The 15,812-nt window shown below is 46.4% G+C and overlaps 1 protein-coding gene across 1 annotated transcript in view; it reads left to right on the forward strand.

Moving 5' to 3' along the window:
- Positions 1 to 1,544: 1,544 nt before the first annotated feature.
- The window catches only part of ctc1 (CTS telomere maintenance complex component 1), a 16,539-nt gene continuing 2,271 nt past the window's right edge, over positions 1,545 to 15,812 (forward strand). Inside the window, exons 1-21 of the mRNA XM_050066720.1 lie at positions 1,545 to 1,675; positions 2,584 to 2,683; positions 2,767 to 2,860; positions 2,950 to 3,172; positions 3,446 to 3,690; positions 3,933 to 4,062; positions 4,155 to 4,463; positions 4,546 to 4,668; positions 5,183 to 5,412; positions 5,546 to 5,699; positions 6,455 to 6,657; positions 7,345 to 7,508; positions 7,651 to 7,765; positions 9,756 to 10,173; positions 10,374 to 10,463; positions 10,611 to 10,751; positions 12,335 to 12,472; positions 12,579 to 12,637; positions 13,839 to 14,051; positions 14,242 to 14,310; positions 14,425 to 15,068. Coding sequence (XP_049922677.1) covers positions 1,625 to 1,675; positions 2,584 to 2,683; positions 2,767 to 2,860; positions 2,950 to 3,172; positions 3,446 to 3,690; positions 3,933 to 4,062; positions 4,155 to 4,463; positions 4,546 to 4,668; positions 5,183 to 5,412; positions 5,546 to 5,699; positions 6,455 to 6,657; positions 7,345 to 7,508; positions 7,651 to 7,765; positions 9,756 to 10,173; positions 10,374 to 10,463; positions 10,611 to 10,751; positions 12,335 to 12,472; positions 12,579 to 12,637; positions 13,839 to 14,051; positions 14,242 to 14,310; positions 14,425 to 15,068 — 3,913 coding nt within the window. The 5' untranslated portion in view covers positions 1,545 to 1,624. The remainder of the gene's footprint in view (positions 1,676 to 2,583; positions 2,684 to 2,766; positions 2,861 to 2,949; positions 3,173 to 3,445; positions 3,691 to 3,932; positions 4,063 to 4,154; positions 4,464 to 4,545; positions 4,669 to 5,182; positions 5,413 to 5,545; positions 5,700 to 6,454; positions 6,658 to 7,344; positions 7,509 to 7,650; positions 7,766 to 9,755; positions 10,174 to 10,373; positions 10,464 to 10,610; positions 10,752 to 12,334; positions 12,473 to 12,578; positions 12,638 to 13,838; positions 14,052 to 14,241; positions 14,311 to 14,424; positions 15,069 to 15,812) is intronic.

The raw sequence follows: 15,812 nt of genomic DNA on the forward strand, positions 1-15,812 counted from the left end.
TGCCTCGAGGAATGTGGGTATTATTATGACTGGGAGGAGTGGATTCATTGAGACTGACATATTCATCTTGACACAGCCAGGTTTCAGTGAGACTGAGTAAATCAATATGATTATCTGATATTAATTCGTTTACTAACACTGCTTTAGACGATAGAGACCTGATATTTAACAGTCCGCCTGTGCTTATCTAAACGATCAGAAACTAACCAGTAGTCTATGCGGGACATTGAGGTGCAAGCCTTATTATTCCATGTATAGAGTTTAGTGTTAGGAATTTTTTCTCTCCATATATCTACCAGATTAAATTTTTGCATGAATGTAGTCAAATTAGAAGCAGACAAATTGTTACCACTTGGAGGCCATCTATCTAAGGAACCATTCAGAGCAATGTTGTAGTCGCCACCCACGAGGAGTGCAGCATTTGGGTAAACTGATAACAAGTGTAAAAACCTAGATTCTAAAGCATCAAATAAAAAATCATTTTTAGGTTTTGAGTTATATCCATACAAGTTGGGAAGAAGGATTATATTGTTGTTAACATTAAGGATTAATATAACATAGTGGCCGTCGGGGTCACTTTCTGAGTGTAAGATAACACCACTAAAGTTGTTTTTTAAGATAGTAACCCCTGCTGATCTTTTTGAGCCATGTGAGAACCACAGGTCATTTCCCCATTGAGTTTTCCAAAAAGAAGCATCATTTACCAGTGTATGTGACTCTTGAAAAAAACAAAAATCTGATTTCTGTTGTTTTGCAAACAAAAATAAAGCTTTACGCTTAACATTATCTCTTAAACCCCTAACCCATTTAGAGAAAAAACGGATACGGACAATGTAAAAAGTGTTGTGAACACAGTAAACAATTTACACTCCTTAATAAATGTTGAGTCGTTTTAACCAGGAACGATATGATAATATAAAAATATAGTAACAATATAGAAATATAATTTTACACTCTCAGGCACTAGTGCTTAGAATAACTTAGAGCAGTGTATGTGCATAAACAATCAACCAAGAGTAACAACACTATGAACTTAAATACTCAAGCACCGAAGCTGCAAATAAGGCTACACTTATTAATAGTGTAAGTAGTGCACATAGAGGAGAGTAGGCCCTCTTTTTGGAACCACCACAGAGTCTGTCATCATCTCACTGTCAGACAGGCTTGTTGTTGCTGTGGGTAACAGTATGATGATGTATGTATATATATGTATGTATACGACATACGACATCCCTCTGTCCTTAGGACCCTCACAGCTGATCAGGAAAAACTCCCCAAAAACCCTTTAATGGGGGAAAAAAATAAATAAATATATATATTATATATATATTCTTTTTTTCTGTCAGACGTTTTACTGAGTGTGATGTCCAAAGTAAAAACTTCATCACAACCCATCATTAATAACACGTTAATTATATTAATAAAACGTTAATAATTAATAACATGCGGTCATAAACCTGACCGCTGTGTGGCAGCAGAGAGACATCCTGTAAGCGCTCCGCTGTGGACCGTTTTGAGCCTCTCCGGACACCGTAGATGAACAGGAAGTCCAGTTTGAAGACTTAGTGGGGGCTGGTGTTGTTGACAGTGCGGACACGGCTCATATTAAACACCTGATGAAGACATGGACTCTGAGCAGCTGTTCCTGGATCAGTTCAAACCCAGCGGAGACGCAGTCAGTAACTTCGATAGACGAACTTCCGTTTAAAATGTGTGGATTTAATAAAGTTTAGCGTCAGAGAGACAACAGACAGAGGACAGAGGGACACTGAAGGCAGCTCTGCAGTCTCTCATGTGTCCTGTTAACATCGGCTCACGTGTGACACACCGAGCTGTAAACTGCGCCGAGCTATAACAGTGTTTAACGACACTGATGACGTCAGTGATGTAATGACGTGCGGTGGTTCAGATTTACCTGTGACCGTGTCAACAGGTGACTCTCAGCTGGACGTGTCTGTGGTTCAACCAGGTATAGAGGACACGAAGCTGTCCTCGAGATGTCTCTGTGTCCTGTTCATTATGTCAAACACAGCTGACCTGATCTGTCTCTGGACTCATGTCAGAGGACACCTGTCATCTTCTGAGTCACACCTGTTGTGACGTCATGTTGGGAACAGGAAGAGAGCAGGTTGGTTTTCCTGTAAATGTAAATATCTCTGACACAGTTTAATCATTGGTGCCTGTTTGGACATGTTGGGATCTCACTGGTTCCCAGTACAAAGAGCAGCTGTTTGAATCCAGTTAAACATAAAGACTGTCGTTGTGCTACAGATCAATAAAACCTGTATTGATATGATCACGTGGACACAGGTGATTGGTGGAAAACAGCTGTTGTCACCATGACAACCACAGACACATTCAGCTGGAAGTCACCAGGTAAATCTGACACAGCGAGGTTAACAGGAGTATGTATGACTGTAGACAGGTAACCTCAGGTGACAGACTGATGATGTCAGCAGACTGATGATGTCAGCAGATATTCAGGCTCATCCTGTGACAGACGTGGCGGCGGCGCTGTGTGTCAGACGTCAGGGTTGAGCCACGCTGACCCTCTGTGTATCTAAACCTCTCTTCCTCCTGCAGGAGGCGCTCTGGTTAAAGGACATCTTCAGATTCATCACACTACACCTGGTTCCTGTCCTCTATGGCTCCGCCCCTCCTGCTGCTGACCACTTATTGACAGGTGAGTCAGCCAGTCAGCTCATAGAGTGTTGTGACGGTGAGAGGTTCAGGTACAGGTGTCATCATCGGTCTGTTGTGTTCCAGCTGCAGGTGTGTGTACTCATCAGCTGAGTGTGTGTGTGGTGAGGAAGATACAGAACAACATGGCCGTCACACACACCTTACCTGTCAGCTACAGGTATGACCATCATCATCATCATCATCATCATCAACAGTATTACTGTAGCTTCTATTTTGACCTCTAACCTCTGCTGACCTCGTCACCAGACTGGTGTCCATCTCTGAGCTGCGCTCCCGGCAGCACCTGGCCTGTGTCAGTAACCTGTCATGGAGCACCAATCAGCAGCGAGCATGGGTCAAGGAGGCGGAGCTTTCGCTGCCGGGTCACCAGGCTCTGCCACGAGTCAACCTGCTGCTGATTGGCTGTCTGAGAGAGGGGCGGGGCAGAGAGTGGAGGCTGATGGACGCCAGTGGCAGCGTCAGGTGTGAGGTGAGTGTGAGGGACACCTGAGGTGTGATGTCATCAGGTGAGTGTGGGGGACACCTGAGGTCTGATGTCATCAGGTGAGTGTGAGGTGTGATGTCATCAGGTGAGTGTGGGGGACACCTGAGGTCTGATGTCACACAGGTAAGTGATGCTGATGATGAGTAAATACTGATTATAGATTTGCACCTCCACTGTTTATTGAACGTCTGTCTGTCTGTCTGTCTGTCTGTCTGTCTCTGTGTCTGTCTCCCTCCCTCCCTCTCTCTCTGTCTCCAGTGCCTGTCTCCATCTCCTCTATGGATGAATTGTCCTGTCTTCCTCCCTCACTGGAACTACATCCCCCACAATGCCCCGGGGCAGGACCAGGACCAGGATGAGGGCGGAGGGTACGTGGAGCTGATTGGATCTCCCGTTCTGCTGTGTCCCGGTCCTGAGCAGGGATTGGCTGTTGGTCCTGGAGGAGGGGCGGGTCTTAGCAGAGCAGTCGGAGTCAGAGAGGCTGCTGGTTTACTGCACAACAGGTGAGTCACCTGTCACAGGTGACCTCTGACCTCTGTATGAGAACTGGAGGGAGGGAAGCATCGGGGAGCTGCACTGTGACTACCTGTCTCTGTCTCTGTGTCTGTCTCTGTCTCACTCTCTGACTCTGTCTCTCTGACTCTGTCTCTGTCTGTATGTCTCTCTGACTCTGTTTCTGTCTGTCTCTGACTCTGTCTGTCTCTGTCTGTCTGTCTGTCTCTGTCTGTCTGTCTCTGTCTCCCAGGACTCGTGGACAGCGTGTCTCAGTCTGTGGACAGGTGGCTTCAGTCTGTCCTCTGCTGGATGTAGCAGGAACAACCTTTTTCTGCTTCTCGCTGACGGACGACGTCCACACTCTTCCTGTCCTCGTCAAGGTGAGTGATGTCACTTCCTGAGAAGTTAAACACAGTGACAGTCTAATACCTGAGAGTCAAACTGAGGTCTCTGTGTCTCTGTCCCTCTGTAGGACAGCAGCAGGCTGTGGTGGACTCAGTGTGTGTGTGTTGGTCAGAGTGTGTGTGTGACGGCACTGCGTGTGTGTGTCCTACGAGGCTGGAGAGGAAACAACGTCCTGTGTGTGACAGACCATTCTGAAATACACACAAACTACACACACACTCCTGCGGATGACACACACACTGACTCACCCACAGACACGCCCCCTCCGCTGATGATGTCACACGTCAACAATGACGACTGTGAAGAGGCGGAAGCTGACAGAGACGTCGTCCAATCAGCTGTCAGGATGAAAAAGTCCAGAGTCATCAGTTACCAGGTAAAGTACATAAAAACACTGAGCTCTGATTGGCTGTAAAAATGTTACCTGTGCTGTAAGCCCCACCTCTCTCCTCTGATAGGGTACTGTGACTGAGGTGGTGAGTGAGGGGGCGGGGCTGTACGTCATCGACAGGAAGGTGGGACTGTGCCTGGCCTATCAGCCGACTCTGAGGAGGAAACTGAGAGCAGGAGACTCTGTGGAGGTGAGTCACAGTCACGGTACAGGTGTACAGGTGAGTCACAGTACAGGTGTGAGTCACAGTACAGGTGTGAGTCACAGTACAGGTGAGTCACAGTACAGGTGTGAGTCACGGTACAGGTGTGAGTCACAGTACAGGTGAGTCACAGTACAGGTGTGAGTCACAGTACAGGTGAGTCAGGTTAGTCACAGTACAGGTGTGAGTCACAGTACAGGTGTGAGTCACAGTAAAGGTGAGTCACAGTACAGGTGAGTCACAGTACAGGTGTGAGTCACAGTAAAGGTGAGTCACAGTACAGGTGTGAGTCACAGTACAGGTGAGTCACAGTACAGGTGAGTTACAGTAAAGGTGAGTCACAGTGCAGGTGAGTCACAGTACAGGTGTGAGTCACAGTAAAGGTGTGAGTCACAGAACAGGTGAGTCACAGTACAGGTGAGTCACAGTAAAGGTGTGAGTCACAGTACAGGTGAGTTACAGTACAGGTGTGAGTCAGAGTTTTTGTTTGCTCCCCCTGCAGCTCCATCATGTCCACTTCCTGTACCGGCCCTGTCCTGATTTTCCTCCCAGCATGCTTTGCACCTGTCTGCGCTCCACCCTCAGGGTCACCACCTTCAGCAGGGTGGTGGGCTCATCGCCGGACTCCAGCTGCCCCGGTGATGGGGTGTTACCACGGTTACTGCTGGAGAAGAACATGGGCGTGTCTGAGTACCTGTGGACTTGTCACCTGAGCTCCCAGCTCACACACAGGTGAGGAGGCTGATACAATGAACACCTGCACAGGTAAATGATGACGAACAAGATTATGTTCCCCTATCTGTCCCTTTGTCCCCCTAACTGTCCCCCTGTCTGTCTGTCTGTCTGTCCCTCTATCTGTCTCCAGTCTGGTTCCCAGTGTGTTGAAGCAGCAGTGTGTGTGTGTGTTGTCCTGGAAGATGATGGAGTTTGTGTGGAGACGAGGAAGAGGAGGAGGAAGAGGAAGACGTGACATCTACTTGGAGATGTTGGACAAGCCTCACACCTGTCCTCTAACACAGGTAGACAACCTGCAGTGTCCTTTATGTCTCCACAGTGTCCCCCGTGTCTCCACAGCACAGTGTCCTCTGTGTCTCCACAGCACAGTGTCCTCTGTGTCTCCACAGCACAGTGTCCTCTGTGTCTCCATAGCACTGTGTCCTCTGTGTCTCAATAGTACAGTGTCCTCTGTGTCTCCATAGCACAGTGTCCTCTGTGTCTCAATAGTACAGTGTCCTCTGTGTCTCCATAGTACAGTGTCCTCTGTGTCTCCACAGTACAGTGTCCTCTGTGTCTCCACAGTACAGTCTCCTCTGTGTCTCCAGTGTCCTCTGTGTCTCCACAGTACAGTGTCCTCTGTGTCTCCATAGCACAGTGTCCTCTGTGTCTCCACAGTACGGTGTCCTCTGTGTCTCCATAGCACAGTGTCCTCTGTGTCTCCACAGTACAGTGTCCTCTGTGTCTCCAGTGTCCTCTGTTTCTCCACAGTACAGTGTCCTCTGTCTCTCCACAGTACAGTGTCCTCTGTGTCTCCACAGTAGTGTCCTCTGTGTCTCCATAGCACAGTGTCCTCTGTGTCTCCACAGTACAGTGTCCTCTGTGTCTCCATGTCCTGTGTCTCCAGTGTCCTCTGTGTCTCCACGGTATAGTGTCCTCTGTGTCTCCATAGCACAGTGTCCCCTGTGTCTCCACAGTACAGTGTCCTCTGTGTCTCCACAGTACAGTGTCCTCTGTGTCTCCATGTCCTGTGTCTCCAGTGTCCTCTGTGTCTCCACAGTACAGCGTGGACCCTGCAGTGTCTCAGTCCATCAGTGTATCAGAGCTCACTCAGTCCCTCCAGTCAGAGTGCTGGTCTTCTTTGTCTCTGAGCTCTCTGCTGCCCTCTGGTGGACCCAGTCTGACCAGGTCTCAGATAAACACAGCACTGTCCTGGTCCTGTAGGACTCTGACCTCTGACCCTGAGACTGGAGACGCACTCAGGTAAAGTGTCATTCAGTTCAGATCAGTCTCTGTTTATACCTGTGCACCGGGGAAGGCCGTCACAAGGAGGCAGTGTGTTCTGGGGTTGTGTGTCCATCAGCCCGTCAGTCCATCAGCCCGTCAGTCCGTCAGTCCATCAGCCCATCAGTCCATCAGTCCATCAGTCTATCAGTCCCTCAGTCCATCAGCCTGTCAGTCCGTCAATCCGTCAGCCCATCAGTCCTTCACTTCGTCAGCCCATCAGTCCTTCACTTCGTCAGCCCATCAGTCCTTCACTTCGTCAGCCCATCAGTCCTTCACTTCGTCAGCCCATCAGTCCTTCAGTTCATCATTCCATCAGTCCATCAGTCTGTCAGTCCATCAGTCTGTCAGTCCTTCAGTCTGTCAGTCCATCAGTCTGTCAGTCCATCAGTCTGTCAGTCCTTCAGTCTGTCAGTCCATCAGTCCGTGGAAGTTTTTGAAATTAAGCACAAATGTCCACTTTGACTCAGAAATGAACTGATTAGATTTTGGTGGTCAAAGGTCACTGTGACATCATCATGTTTTAACAGATGCTGAGTCTGTGACTCTGTAATGAACCCTGTTTATCTCCTGATCAGAGATGATCAATACCTGATCAATAAGGACGCCTCACTCTGTGTGTGTGTGTGTGTGTGTGTGTGTGTGTGTGTGTGTGCTGTGATGCAGGCGGCGCCCCCTGCTGGTGGTCGGTGTGTTGGAGCTGCCGTCACAGACGTCTGAACACACTCTGCAGCTCAGAGACAGAACGGGAGCTGTGGCCTGCGTCGTCACGGAAACCAGCCAGGAAGAGGAGGGAGGTCAGAGGGCAGCCTTCAACACCGCCTGGATAGGTACCACACACACACACACACNCCGCCTGGATAGGTACCACACAGGCACACACACACACACACACACACACACACACACACACACACACACACAGAGGTCAAAGGTCACTGCAGGTTTAATAAATGTTTGTGTGTGTTGCAGGTTGTCTGGTGTGTGTACATCAGTTCACCATGGTAACAGAAAGATTCCTCCAATCAGATTTCCCCTCCCACCAACACCTGGAGCAGGACCAGTACATCACACACAAACACTGCAGGTACACACACACACACACACACACACACACTAATAATAATAATAATAATGATGCATTTTATTTATAGGCACCTTTCAGGACACTCAAGGACACCTGACAAGACTCAGTAAAATACAAAACAAGCAGCAGTGTATCCATCGATCATAAAATCAAACAATTCAGTGATCTATAATAAAGTTAAAATAATGACGAGACAAAATCATGATTATAAACATTAGGTATAAAATAATCATCATAAAATCATCATCAGTGTGTGAGTCTCTGTTAAATCAGACTGAATATGGCTGCTTGAAAAGGTGTGTTTTCAGACGAGGTCTGAAAATGGTGAGGGAGTCAATCAGAATCAGAATCAGAATCAGAAATACTTTATTGATCCCCGAGGGGAAATTATTTATGTTACAGGTGCTCCTTGCAAGAGAGGAAAGATACGTGAAAATATAAGAAATTTAAACAATAGTATTTACAAATATATAGTTAAATAAACAGGAATTATTAACAAACATAAACGTAAATAAATATATATATATATATACATATATATATTGTAAACTATATATATATACATATATATATTGTCAATATTGTGACTGTCATGTTGGAGAGGTCGTCCAGAGGTGAGGAGCAGAGCGGCTGAAGGATCTAGAACCCGTGGTAGTCAGGAGAGCAGATGGTGATGTGAGCTGGAGTGCAGAGGAGGATCTCAGTGTACAGGAGGGTGTGTAGATATGAAGGAGTTCAGACAGGTAGGTCTGGTGGACAGGTAGAGCTGGGAGTCATTGGCCTAACAGTGGAATTGAATACTACATTTTCTAAAGATATGGCCCAGAGGTAGATGAAAGGGGACCTAGGACAGAGCCCTGAGGAACACCACTAGTACTGGAAAAGAGTTGGATCTGAATTTGCTGATTTGAACAAAATGAGTGCAGTTGGAGAGATGTGCCTTAAACCAGTTTAGAGCAGTGCCAGTGATACCAGTGGTAGCTAATCTTTCTGGGAGGATGTTATGTGAAATGGTGTCAAAGGCTGCACACAGATCGTTAATGATTTTGACCAGAGCTGTCTCAGTGCTGTGACAGGAGCAACAACCAGACTGAACTTGTTCAGATTGTTGTGTCTAAGGTGAGTGTGGACCTGAGCTGCAACTGATCCTTCAAGTATTTTAGAGAGGAATGGTACATTTGAATTTGGTTGGAAGTTGCTCAAATTGTTGGGATCTGCACCAGGTTTCTTTAGTACTGGAGTCATAGCAGCAGTTTGAGAGGTGTAGGCACAAGACCAGAGGTAAGGGAGGAAGGAACAGTCGCAGTCAGAAGGGGTCTAACAGGCAGGTAGATGATTTGGATTTACAAATCGGACAAGATATTTCAGCAACAGTGGGAAGTTTAAAACTAGATAGGGAAGCAAGGGGGAGCACAGAAGCAAATCAGGTGAGCTGTAGTTAGTGTTGTTAGACGTGGTCAGCTGCTGGTGAATATGTTCAGTTTTGGCATTAACAAAGTTGAAAAAGGTGTTAGACTGGGCAGGTGAGGAGCCAGAGTGTCAGGTGGACGTAGAAGGTTGTAAACAGTGGAGAGAGGGATCAAGTGTTTCCTTCAGCTGACTGGATTAAATGTGCATCATGTGTTGATCTAGCTTCAGATAGTAGAGAAGTAAGTAAGTGGCTAGTGTTCACGTCTCTGTGCTCCACAAGGCCAGTTTATGCACAAAGGCATTCAGGTGACGGCCTTTAGCTTTAAGCCGGTGTAACTCTGGTGTAAACCAGGAGGCAGAGTGGGTGAAAGAGACAGAGGAGCAAGAACATCTAGAGACTATGAAGACCCTCACTGGAAAACAGAACCAGTTCATCAGGGTGGACAAGTTACCTTTGCTGGTGATGGACTCAAATGAAACAAACACCCCACAGGGTCGACAGGTGTGAACAAACCCCAGGTGGAGCTGAGAGAAGTCACAGTGTCTCACAACCATGTGTGTGTGTGTGTGTGTGTGTCAGAGTGTACCTGCAGTTCTCTCTGGACCACGTCCACATCCTGAGTCCGTCTGTTGCCATGGTTACACACCTGGGACAGAGGGGGGCGGAGTCAGGAGGTGAGGTCACAGACAGGAAACAGACTGCAGGGAGGAGGAAGAGAAGAAGAGAAGAAGAAGAAAGCTCCTCCCCCTCTGTCTCCTCCATGGTCACCATGACGGGCGGCGGCTCCCAGCCCTGCGTCTCCATGGTGATCCGGGTGGAGCAGAAGGACGGCGTGGCCTGGAGGAACACGGGGGCAGGGTTAAAGGGGGATGAGGCCGGCCTGACGCAGTGCTTCTCTGTCAGAGCAGATGTGATTGGTCCGGTGGTCAGCTGGGGGTGGGACCCGAAGAACGGACCAATGACAGACAGAGAGGTGGAGTCAGAGAGACAGGAGAAGGTGAGACACCTGAAGCATCCCATAATGCCCCTGTGTTCAGCGGGTTGTAACGAGCTCTGAGGTCATCTGATGGGTGTGACCCAGCAGACGTGTGAATAAGCCCCGCCCTCTTAAGAAGAGGAAGAATACATCCCATAATGTCCCTGTGGTGTGTGTGTGTGTGTGTGTGTCTGTGTGTCTGTGTGTCTCTGTGTGTGCAGGTGGTCCTGGTGCTCTCAGGTGTGTCAGCTCGATGGTTTCCTCTCCTGCAGCCTGGATGTTTCTATAGACTCATCGCCGCTAACACACAGGTAAACACACCTGTGGTGATGTCACTGAGGGGGCGGGGCTGATGTCCTCTCACCTGTCGGTCCTGTTTCAGAGAGGCGACAGGTGTTTCTACACTGAACAAAAATATAAACGCAACACTTTTGTTTTTGCTTCGGCGTATACGACAGCATGTTCCAGTTCCTGCCAATATCCAGCAACTTGGCACAGCCATTGAAGAGGAGTGGACCAACATTCCACAGGCCACAATCAACAACCTGATCAACTCTATGCGAAGGAGATGTGTTGCACTGCGTGAGGCAAATGGTGGTCACACCAGATACTGACTGGTTTTCTGACCCCCCCAGACCCCCCCAATAAAGCAAAACTGCACATTTCAGAGTGGCCTTTTATTGTGGCCAGCCTAAGGCACACCTGTGCAATAATCATGCTGTCTAATCAGCATCTTGATATGCCACACCTGTGAGGTGGGATGGATTATCTCGGCAAAGGAGAAGTGCTCACTAACACAGATTTAGACAGATTTGTGAACAATATTTGAGGGAAATGGTCTTTTGTGTGTATAGAAAATGTTTTAGATCTTTGAGTTCAGCTCATGAAAAATGGGAGCAAAAACAAAAGTGTTGCGTTTATATTTTTGTTCAGTGTATTATTCTATCCAGCCCATGAATACAGGGTTCCTACAGTCATGGAAAACCTGGAGAAGCAGCTCATTTCCAGACCTGGAAAACTCATGGAATGAGTCAGGTCCTGGAAAGTTTTGGAAAGTCACTGAATATTGTTGTTGTGTAAAGGTCATGGTCACAGTGATGTCATCAGCCCAGCATCAGTCTGAAGTCCACAGATAACGTTGCTACGTTTGTTTGTTTTTTTGTTTATTTAGCACGTATTTAAAAAAAAAAAAAAAAAAAAAGTCAACATTACAATTACCATTAAAACAGTTTACAGTCGGTGATATAAGAACTTCTTTTTAGGAAAAAAAGAACAATGGGGAACATGCAAGGAGGTCCAAAAAACCCTCAAGGGGCTTGACAAGAGGACTTCCCTAAATAAACATTAAATTAGACATTGTCATGTGCATAAAGGCATGATATCACACTCACACCCACACACACACTCACACACACACGCACACACAGATACAGAGATCAGGCACACACTCACACACACACGCACACACAGATACAGAGATCAGGTCGTTGTTATTGATATAGCAAGACATGTTTCACAGATTTTTTAAATGATTCATAAGAAAGTTTAACAAAGTGGGGAGGAAGAGAATTCCATAACATGGAACCTCTGTGAGAGAACTTAAATTGGGATGAAATAGTTTGCGATTGAGGAGGTCGGAGCTGGGATGCTTTTCGGGTTAAATGATTGTGAAATTGATTGTTTGGGGAAAAGAAATTGTGAAAGAAAGTAGGAAGTGTTTTATTTAAAGAACCATATACAAATTGAGTAATTTGGAGCTTATTAATCTGATAAATATTGAGGATGCCAAATTTACGAAACAAAGGTAGTGAATGACTTCTTGGAGCTGAAAGGGCAATAATTCTCATAGCTCGTTTTTGTAACCTAAAAATTGGTTGCAGTTTTGTCTGGTGAGTACTGGCCCAGGCAATGTTGCAGTAACTAATAAAGGGATAAATCATAGAATAATAAAGGTTGAGGGAAACTTTTGTGTTTAAAAGATAACAAATTTTTCCAATTATTCCAATATTTTTTGCAATTTTAGATGAAATAAATTAAATGTGAGGCTTCCAGGATAGGTTTTTATCAATTAGTACACCAAGAAAACGAGCTGATTCAACATTAGCTATAATACGTCTTGTAGGTGTTTGTAGCAGTGAGACAAATACCTGACAGCTGATTGGTCCGTGTGTGTCTGCGTCAGGATCCCAGCGTTCTGATTGGCTGTGGTGTTTCTGGGTGGAGGGGGGTGGAGCTCCACACTGACCCCACCCTGCAGGTCCCATCTGAATGGAGGTTCCACACTCTGCTCCGCCCACTGCGGCTGCACACCTGCACACAGGTAACACACACACACACACACTGAGAGCTGGAACATCAATAATCAGTCATGTGTTATTGATCAGGTGATCATTGAGGTTTAACTGTGTGTTTCTGTGTGTGCTCAGGCTGTCCCATCTTCTGTCCCGTCCTCTGTCCTGTCTGTCTCTGATGTGCTGGACTGCAGGTATCTTACTCTTCCTCCTCCTCCTCTTCTGACTGATCTCTGATCTCTGATCTCTGATTGGTCGATATCCCACTGTCTGACAGATTCACTTTAATGTGTTCGATAACATGTTTACATCATCTTCTACTTTGAGTTAGCTGCTAACTGCTAACAGCTGCTGTTCTTCTTTGAGTTAGCCGCAAACTGCTAACTGCTGCTGTTCTTCTCCTTTGAGTTAGCTGCTAACTGCTTACAGCTGCTGTTCTTCTTTGAGTTAGCCGTAAACTGCTAACAGCTGCTGCTCCTGTTCTTTGAGTTAGCCGTAAACTGCTAACAGTTGCTGCTCCTGTTCTTTGAGTTAGCTGCTAACTGCTTACAGCTGCTGTTCTTCTTTGAGTTAGCCGTAAACTGCTAACAGCTGCTGCTCCTGTTCTTTGAGTTAGCTGCTAACTGCTAACAGCTGCTGCTCCTGTTCTTTGAGTTAGCTGCTAACTGCTTACAGCTGCTGTTCTTCTTTGAGTTAGCCACAAACTGCTAACAGCTGCTCTTCTTCTTGAGTTAGCTGCTGACTGCTTACAGCTGCTGTTCTAAGTTGAGTTAGCTGCTAACTGCTAACAGCTGCTGTTCTTCTTTGAGTTAGCCGTAAACTGCTAACAGCTGTTCTTCTTCTTGAGTTAGCTGCTAACTGCTAACAGCTGCTGCTCCTCTTCTTTGAGTTAGCTGCTAACTGCTTACAGCTGCTGTTCTTCATTGAGTTGGCCACAAACTGCTAACAGCTGTTCTTCTTCTTGAGTTAGCTGCTAACTGCTATCAGCTGCTGCTCCTCTTCTTTGAGTTAGCTGCTAACTGCTTACAGCTGCTGTTCTTCTTTGAGTTAGCTGCTAACTGCTAACAGCTGTTCTTCTTCTTTGAGTTAGCTGCTAACTGCTAACAGCTGCTGTTCTTTGGGAAAAAAACATCATGATTTGGCTCTTTACTCATACAGGAAGTGAAGAAGTGCAAGTTCAGGTTAGTTGGGCTCCTCCCACCTTGTAAGAACGTTATTTTCATCACGTCGTTTCCGGCTGCGTTACAAACTCATGCCACCCAGAGGTGTATCACCGCCATGACAGGTCGACCGTCAGTGTCGAAACGAGAAGCAGCTGGAGTGTGAGTGAAACATCTCACCTGGTGTGTGTGTGTGTGTGTGTGTGTGTGTGTGTGTGTGTGTGTGTGTGTGCAGCTCAGAGCTGGTGTGTGTTCAGGCTCAGGTGTGTGACAGGATCAGTCTGAACGACAGGACCACTGACTCTGCTGCAGGTGTGAGACTCACAGTGTGTGACCACAGTGGGAGGAGCCTCCAGGTGTACCTGGACCTGAGCCACACCCCCTACCCACCTGGCCTGTTGCCTGGCAACACACTGCTGCTGTCTGCTTTCCAGAGGAGAGTGTCCAGGTAACATACACTCACACACACACACACACACACACACACACACACACGTTAACACACACACACAGGTTACATGTTGTATATAATATCACCTGAGTGTGTTACCGTGTGTGTGTGTGTGTGTTAACGTGTGTGTGTGTGTGTGTGTGTGTGTGTGTGTGTGTGTGTGTTAACGTGTGTGTGTGTGTTCCAGGTCAGGAGGAGTGTATTGCAGTTCTCTTCCTGTCAGCTCAGTAACTGTTATCTCACTGGGAGATACGAGGTAACCACACAGACACACAGATCAATGACAGTACTGATAATGTTATTGATTTACTGATTGATCCATGTGTGTGTGTGTGTGTGTGTGTGTGTGTGTGTGTGTGTTTCCTGTCAGCTCCGCCACGCCTCCTCCTGCTCCCATGATGCACCTGGGTGTGTGGGCAGAGAGCAGGGAGCAGAGGAGCACTGTAGGTCGGGTCAAAGGTCACGTGGTGTGTTTCCTGTTCCTGCAGCTGCAGTGGAGCTGCTCACTGTGTGGGAGCGTCTACACACAGGTGTTCTACTGTGTGTTCTACTGTGTGTCCCATTGTGTGTTCTACTGTGTGTTCTACTGCGTGTTCTACTGTGTGTTCTACTATGGGTTCTACTGTGTGTTCTACTATGGGTTCTACTGTGGGTTCTACTGTGTGTTCTACTATGGGTTCTACTGTGTGTTCTACTATGGGTTCTACTGTGGGTTCTACTGTGTGTTCTACTATGTGTTCTACTGTGTGTTCTACTATGTGTTCTACTGTGTGTTTTACTATGGGTTCTACTGTGTGTTCTACTGTGTTCTGCTGTGTGTTCTACCGAGTTCTGCTGTGTGTTCTACTGAGTTCTTCTTTGTGTTCTACTGTGTGTGTTCTACTATGCATTCTACTGTGTGTGTGTTCTACTGTGTCTTCCAGTGTGTGTTCTACTGTGTTCTACTGTGTGTTCTACTATGGATTCTACTGTGTTCTACTATGGGTTCTACTGTGTGTTCTACCGAGTTCTGCTGTGTGTTCTACTGAGTTCTTCTTTGTGTTCTACTGTGTGTGTTCTACTGTGTTCTACTATGCATTCTACTGTGTGTGTGTGTTCTACTGTGTCTTCCACTGTGTGTTCTACTGTGTTCTACTATGCGTTCTACTGTATGTGTTCTACTGTGTCTTCCACTGTGTGTTCTACTGTGTTCTACTATGCATTATACTGTGTGTGTTCTACTGAGTTCTACTGTGTTCTACTGTGTGTTCTGAGTTCTACTGTGTTCCACTGTGTGTTCTACTGAGTTCTACTGTGTGTTCTACTGAGTTCTTTGTGTTCAACTGTGTTCTACTGTGTGTTCTACTGAGTTCTACTGTGTGTATTACTGTGTTCTACTGTGTGTTCTACTGTGTATTCTATTGTGTTCTACTATGCGTTCTACTGTTTGTGTTCTACTGTGTGTCCTAGTGTGTTCTACTATGCATTCTACTGTGTGTGTTCTACTGTGTTCTACTTTGTGTTTTACTGAGTTCTACTTTGTCTTCTACTGTTCTACTTTGTGTTCTACTGAGTTCTACTTTGTGTTTTACTGTGTTCTACTGAGTTCTACTTTGTCTTCTACTGTGTTCTACTGCGTGTGTTCTAATGAGTTCTACTTTGCCTTCTACTGTGTTCTACTTTGTGTTCTACTGAGTTCTACTTTGTCTTCTACTGAGTTCTACTTTGTCTTCTACTGTGTTATACTTTGTGTTCTACTGAGTTCTACTTTGTGTTCTA

The sequence above is a fragment of the Epinephelus moara genome, chromosome 17, assembly GCF_006386435.1.
Source record: "Epinephelus moara isolate mb chromosome 17, YSFRI_EMoa_1.0, whole genome shotgun sequence".
Lineage (NCBI taxonomy): Eukaryota > Metazoa > Chordata > Actinopteri > Perciformes > Serranidae > Epinephelus > Epinephelus moara.